This window comes from Lampris incognitus, chromosome 20 (assembly GCF_029633865.1).
Source record: "Lampris incognitus isolate fLamInc1 chromosome 20, fLamInc1.hap2, whole genome shotgun sequence".
Taxonomy (NCBI): Eukaryota; Metazoa; Chordata; class Actinopteri; order Lampriformes; family Lampridae; genus Lampris; species Lampris incognitus.
In genome coordinates, this window is record NC_079230.1 from 3,165,537 (window position 1) to 3,173,036 (window position 7,500).

General features: G+C 45.8%; 1 protein-coding gene across 1 annotated transcript in view; it reads left to right on the top strand.

The window, feature by feature from the left end:
- LOC130130866 (calcium uniporter protein, mitochondrial-like) overlaps positions 1-3,673 on the top strand; it is a 21,040-nt gene extending 17,367 nt beyond the window's left edge. Inside the window, exons 7-9 of the mRNA XM_056300722.1 lie at positions 371-467; positions 3,082-3,198; positions 3,413-3,673. Of these exons, the coding sequence (XP_056156697.1) occupies positions 371-467; positions 3,082-3,198; positions 3,413-3,484 (286 nt within the window). The 3' untranslated portion in view covers positions 3,485-3,673. The remainder of the gene's footprint in view (positions 1-370; positions 468-3,081; positions 3,199-3,412) is intronic.
- The last annotated feature ends 3,827 nt before the right edge of the window (positions 3,674-7,500 follow it).

Consider the following 7,500-nt stretch of genomic DNA (forward strand, 5'->3'; position numbering starts at 1 on the left):
GTGTGTGTATACTGGCTGTACTGGTGTGTGTATATACTGGGTGTACTGGTGTGTGTATATACTGGGTGTACTGGTGTGTGTATATACTGGGTGTACTGGTGTGTGTATATACTGGGTGTACTGGTGTGTGTATATACTGGCTGTACTGGTGTGTTACATTAATCCTGTATCAGTGTGAATGAAGGGTTCTTTTTAAACAGTTACCCCACAGCTCCCCATCCACCCCCCTGGCCGCCCAGGTACCGTCTTCCAGCCGGGTTAGCATGGTGCAACTATAACTACCATTCAGCTGAAGGTGTGTGTGTGTGTGTGTGTGTGTGTGTGTGTGTGTGTGTGTGTGTGTGTGTGTGTGTGTGTGTGTGTGTTCCAGGTACGTGTTTGCCTGGGACGTGATGGAGCCTGTGACGTATTTCATCTCCTGCACCACCAGTATGATCTTCTTCGGCTACTACATGCTCACCAAGCAGGTACGAAGAGAGAGAGAGAGTGTGTGTGTGTGTGTGTGTGTGATGACAGCAGACGGTAGGCTGCTCTGTCAACATTAAAGGACCAATCCGTGGGTGTGTGGGTGGCGTGGCGGTCTATTCTGTTGCCTACCAACACAGGGATCGCCGGTTCGAATCCCCATGTTACCTCCGGCTTGGTCGGGCGTCCCTACAGACACAGTTGGCCGTGTCTGTGGGTGGGAAGCCAGATGTGGGTATGTGTCCTGGTCGCTGCACTAGCGCCTCCTCTGGTCGATCGGGGCGCCTGTTCGGTGGGGGGGAGGGGGAACTGGGGGGAATAGTGTGATCTTCCCATGCACTACGTCCCCCTGGTGAAACTCCTCACTGTCAGGTGAAAAGAAGCGGCTGGTGACTCCACATGTATGGGAGGAGGCATGTGGTAGTCTGCAGCCCTCCCCGGATCGGCAGAGGAGGTGCAGCAGAGACCGGGATGGCTCAGAAGAGGGGGGTAATTGGCTGGATACAATTGGGGAGAAAAAGGGGGGGGGTCCAAAAAAAACGGACCAATCGGTGATTTATGTGTCCCTACGAGACGGGTTTACTCACATGACTGAAGAGTTTGAGATGTAGATGTCACATCACCATGTTGAGTCTTTCTCATCCGATGGTGGTCTGGTCTGGTCTGGTCTGGTCTGGTCTGGAGTCTGTCCAACTCCAGTCTGGACAGCCAGTAGAGACGTGAACAAACCCTCTACAGCATCAGGAAACATCAGAAACTCACGTTAAGGTGTTGCTCGCTGGGCTGAGCTTCCATCTTGTTCGCTGGGCTGAGCTTCCATCTTGTTTTCTTCAGGAGGCAGACAGACGCCTTCTGGGGCAGCTTTGGTCAACAGAGGAAGATTATCAGCATAAAGTTGTTGGAATAGAGTTATTAGAATGAAGTGATCAGAATCAAGTCACCAGAATCAAGTGACGACTCGTGTCTTCTCGGGCCTATGTTCTTCACTTCCTGTTTGTCCTGCAGACTCGAGTCGTTTGACTCGCTCGAGTCGGTAGACTGATGCACACATGTCCTGTCCACCGCCTCGGCAGTCATGGACATTAGCTGTGTCTATGTGGCTCTGAACATGTGATGGCTGGAGTTTCTTTATGACACACAGAACGGTGCTGATTGGTCAGTTTTGCTGACATCATGATGTCACGTGGTCTGTGACACAGACGGTGCTGATTGGCCAGTTTTGCTGACATCATGACGTCACATGGTCTTTCGTTGTCAGTGCCGCCATCTTTAGTGTTTCAGTTTGTCCTGTTGTAAAGTGAAGGGGGGAGCTGTCTGCAGTATGATTTGAAGTGTCTCTGGTCTGCATGAGCTGACAGAAGACACAAGTGACTTGTTCTTTAGACGACAATAATAATAATAATAATAATGATGATGATAATAATAATAATAGCAATAATGATAATAATAATGATAATACTAACAATGATGATAATAATAATAATGATGATAATAATAATGTTAATCATAATAATACTAATAATGATAATGATTATATGATGATAATAATAATGTAGCGAATTCGGGGGACAACGCAACCATAGGAAGTGCCGCAGCCGGGAGGCAAACCTGTATCGCCCGCACCGCAGGAGACATCGCTAACCGCTCAACTAAAGGGTCAGACCCGCCAGTCAGTGGCCAGCGTGTCTTCTTATCCATGCACGTTACAATAATAATGATGATAATAATAATAACAATAATGATGACGATGATAATGATAGTAATGATAATAATAATAATGATAATAACAATAATAACGATGATGATGATAATAATATAATAATAATGATGATAACAATAATAATAACGATGATGATGATAATAATGTAATAATAATAACGATGATGATGATACTATAATAATGATAACAATAATAATGATAATAATAACAATAATGATGACGATAATGATAGTAATGATAATAATAATGATAATAACAATAATAATAACGATGATGATGATGATAATGTAATAATAACGATGATGAAAACAATAATAATGATGATAATAATAATAACAATAATGATGACGATGATAATGATAGTAATAATAATAACAATAAAAATAACGATGATGATGATGATAATAATGTAATAATAATAACGATGATGATGATGATAATAATAATATAATAATAACGATGATGATACCAATAATAATGATGATAATAATAATAATAACAATGATAATGATAATAATAACAATGATACTGATAATAATAACAATGATAATAATAATAACAACGATGATAATGATAATAACAATGATAATGATGATAATAACAATGATAATAATAACGATGATAATGATGATAACAATTATTATAATATAACGATGATGATGATAATAATAACAATGATAATAATAACAATGATAATGATAATAACAATGATAATGATAATAATAATAATAACAATGATAATGATTATAATAATAATCATTACAATCTAAACTGAAATGATTCAACACAACATTAATGACATGTTCACATCCCAACCTGCATCTCTGCATGTCTGTCTCCCCAAACTGTCTGGTGTGTGTGTGTGTGTGTGTGTGTGTGTGTGTGTGTGTGTGTAGGACTGTGTGTATCCTCATGTCAAGGATCGTCAGTTCCTTCATATCTTCCACAAGAAAGCGTCTAAACACAGATTTAACATCCACCGATACAACACACTGAAAGACCAGCTGGCTGAGGTATGCACACACACACACACACACACACACACACACACACACACACACACACACACACACACACACACACACACACACACACACTATATTTATAAATACACACACTGATCTACATATAGTGTAACTAAATAGCATGTATCAAATTTCTTCCTGTGTGTGTCTGTGTACATGTGTGTGTTTGTGCATCTGTGTGTGTGTGTGTGTGTGTGTGTAGGTGGAAAGTGATCTAAAGAGACTCAGGAGTCCCATCCAACTTCAGCTCCCTGTGGACCAGATTAAGACCTGAACACACACACACACACACACAAATGCACACACAGACGCAAACACACACACACGAACAGACATGCACACACACAGATGCACAAACAACAACACACACAAAAATACGCACACAAACACCAATACATAAATGCACACACACACTCCTATGCTATGTAAACGTAAAATTTTTTCTTGTGTTGTCATGTCATTCATGTCGTCCCATACCAATAAACTAATTGGCTGAAGACTGATTGATGAGTGGTGACAGGTATGATTGATGGGTGGTGACAGGTGTGACTGATGAGTGGTGACAGGCATGACTGATGAGTGGTGACAGTTATGATTGATGAGTGGTGACAGGTATGACTTATGGGTGATGACAAGTATGACTGATGAGTGGTGACATGTATGATTGATGAGTGGTGACATGTATGATTGATGAGTGGTGACAGGTATGATTGATGAGTCGTGACATGTATGATTGATGAGTGGTGACAGGCATGACTGATGAGATGTGACAGGCATGATTGATGAGTGGTGACAGGTATGACTGATGAGAGGTGACAGGTATGAGTGATGAGTGGTGACAAGCATGATTGATGAGTGGTCATCGGCATGATTGATGAGTGGTGACAGGCATGACTGATGAGATGTGACAGGCATGATTGATGAGTGGTGACAGGTATGACTGATGAGAGGTGACAGGTATGACTGATGAGTGGTGACAGACATGACTGATGAGTGGTGACTGGCCCATTTCCGTGAACACTGGGAAGACATCCAGCACTTTTCCTGTGCCCTGTCCATATCATTAGTGTTGTGTCCTGGTCCATATGGTTAGTGTTGTGTCCTGGTCCATATGGTTAGTGTTGTGTCCCGGTCCATATCGTTAGTGTTGTGTCCCGGTCCACATCGTTAGTGTTGTGTCCCGGTTCATATGGTTAGTGTTGTGCCCCCGCCCACATGGTTAGTGTTGTGTCCCGGTCCATATGGTTAGTGTTGTGTCCCGGTCCACATCGTTAGTGTTGTGTCCCCGCCCATATGGTTAGTGTTGTGTCCCGGGCCACATGGTTAGTGTTGTGTCCCCGCCCATATGGTTAGTGTTGTGTCCCCGTCCATATGGTTAGTGTTGTGTCCCCGCCCATATGGTCAGTGTTGTGTCCCGGTCCACATCGTTAGTGTTGTGTCCCGGTCCATATGGTTAGTGTTGTGTCCCGGTCCACATCGTTAGTGTTGTGTCCCCGCCCATATGGTTAGTGTTGTGTCCCCGTCCATATGGTTAGTGTTGTGTCCCCGTCCATATGGTTAGTGTTGTGTCCCGGTCCACATCGTTAGTGTTGTGTCCCGGTCCATATGGTTAGTGTTGTGTCCCGGTCCACATCGTTAGTGTTGTGTCCCCGCCCATATGGTTAGTGTTGTGTCCCCGTCCATATGGTTAGTGTTGTGTCCCCGTCCATATGGTTAGTGTTGTGTCCCGGTCCACATCGTTAGTGTTGTGTCCCGGTTCATATGGTTAGTGTTGTGTCCCCGTCCATATGGTTAGTGTTGTGTCCCGGTCCACATCGTTAGTGTTGTGTCCCGGTTCATATGGTTAGTGTTGTGTCCCCGCCCATATGGTTAGTGCTGTGTCCCGGTCAATATGGTTAGTGTTGTGTCCCGGTCCATATGGTTAGTGTTGTGTCCACGCCCATATGGTTAGTGTTGTGTCCCCGCCCATATGGTCAGTGTTGTGTCCCCGCCCATATGGTCAGTGTTGTGTCCCGGTCCATATTGTTAGTGTTGTGTCCCGGTCCACATGGTTAGTGTTGTGTCCCGGTCCATATGGTTAGTGTTGTGTCCCGGGTCCATATGGTTAGTGTTGTGTCCCCGCCCATATGGTTAGTGTTGTGTCCCCGCCCATATCGTTAGTGTTGTGTCCCCGCCCATATGGTTAGTGTTGTGTCCCCGCCCATATGGTTAGTGTTGTGTCCCCGTCCATATGGTTAGTGTTGTGTCCCCGTCCATATGGTTAGTGTTGTGTCCCGGTCCACATCGTTAGTGTTGTGTCCCGGTTCATATGGTTAGTGTTGTGTCCCCGCCCATATGGTTAGCGTTGTGTCCCGGTCCATATGGTTAGTGTTGTGTCCCCGCCCATATGGTTAGTGTTGTGTCCCGGTCCATATGGTTAGTGTTGTGTCCCCGCCCATATGGTTAGTGTTGTGTCCCGGTCCATATGGTTAGTGTTGTGTCCCCGCCCATATGGTTAGTGTTGTGTCCCTGCCCATATGGTTAGTGTTGTGTCCCTGCCCATATGGTTAGCGTTGTGTCCCCGCCCATATGGTTAGTGTTGTGTCCCCGCCCATATGGTTAGTGTTGTGTCCCCGCCCATATGGTTAGTGCTGTGTCCCGGTCAATATGGTTAGTGTTGTGTCCCGGTCCATATGGTTAGTGTTGTGTCCCGGTCCATATGGTTAGTGTTGTGTCCACGCCCATATGGTTAGTGTTGTGTCCCCGCCCATATGGTTAGTGTTGTGTCCCCGTCCATATGGTTAGTGTTGTGTCCCGGCCCACATCGTTAGTGTTGTGTCCCGGTTCATATGGTTAGTGCTGTGTCCCGGTCAATATGGTTAGTGTTGTGTCCCGGTCCATATGGTTAGTGTTGTGTCCCGGTCCATATGGTTAGTGTTGTGTCCCCGCCCATATGGTTAGTGTTGTGTCCCCGTCCATATGGTCAGTGTTGTGTCCCCGCCCATATGGTCAGTGTTGTGTCCCGGTCCATATTGTTAGTGTTGTGTCCCGGGCCACATGGTTAGTGTTGTGTCCCGGTCCATATGGTTAGTGTTGTGTCCCGGTCCATATGGTTAGTGTTGTGTCCTGGTCCATATGGTTAGTGTTGTGTCCCCGCCCATATGGTTAGTGTTGTGTCAGGAAGGGCATCTGACGTAACATTTTGCCAAATCATTATGCGGACTAACAAGACCACATCGGATCGGTCAAGGCCCAGGTTAACAATGACCACCAGCGGTGCTGTACCCTCATAGGGTACCGATGGAAACTATCAAATCGGCTGTGGCGCCCCCTGGGAAACGGAACAAGCCAAGAAGATTGATGTTTAGCTGTGTTTTGTGTTAAAGCTACAGTAGGCAATAATTAAACAGTTGGTTGCACAGCGTGTGTCCACAATTGCCCCCTGCTGGGCCCATCAGCCCACAGCTGCCCCCTGCTGGGCCCATCAGCCCACATTTGCCCCCTGCTGGGCCCAGCAGCCCAGCAGCTCTGTGCACATCTGGATGCTGCTCAAATATCCAGGTAAGAAACTCACACAAGGTCGAACCAGTTCATCTGGACACAGAAACGTTTCATCATCATCCAAGAGACCTCTTCAGTCTCACCTGACTGCAGGTACCCCACCCTTATAACCAATACAGTGACTGCAGGTACCCCACCCTTATAACCAATACAGTGACTGCAGGTACCCCACCCTTATAACCAATACAGTGACTGCAGGTACCCCACCCTTATAACCAATACAGTGACTGCAGGTACCCCACCCTTATAACCAATACAGTGACTGCAGGTACCCCACCCTTATAACCAATACAGTGACTGCAGGTACCCCACCCTTATAACCAATACAGTGACTGCAGGTGTCCCCACCCTTATAACCAATACAGTGACTGCAGGTACCCCCACCCTTATAACCAATACAGTGACTGCAGGTACCCCACCCTTATAACCAATACAGTGACTGCAGGTACCCCCACCCTTATAACCAATACAGTGGCTGCAGGTACCCCACCCTTATAACCAATACAGTGACTGCAGGTACCCCACCCTTATAACCAATACAGTGACTGCAGGTACCCCACCCTTATAACCAATACAGTGACTGCAGGTACCCCACCCTTATAACCAATACAGTGACTGCAGGTGTCCCCACCCTTATAACCAATACAGTGACTGCAGGTGTCCCCACCCTTATAACCAATACAGTGACTGCAGGTGTCCCCACCCTTATAACCAATACAGTGACTGCAGGTACCCCACCCTTATAACCAA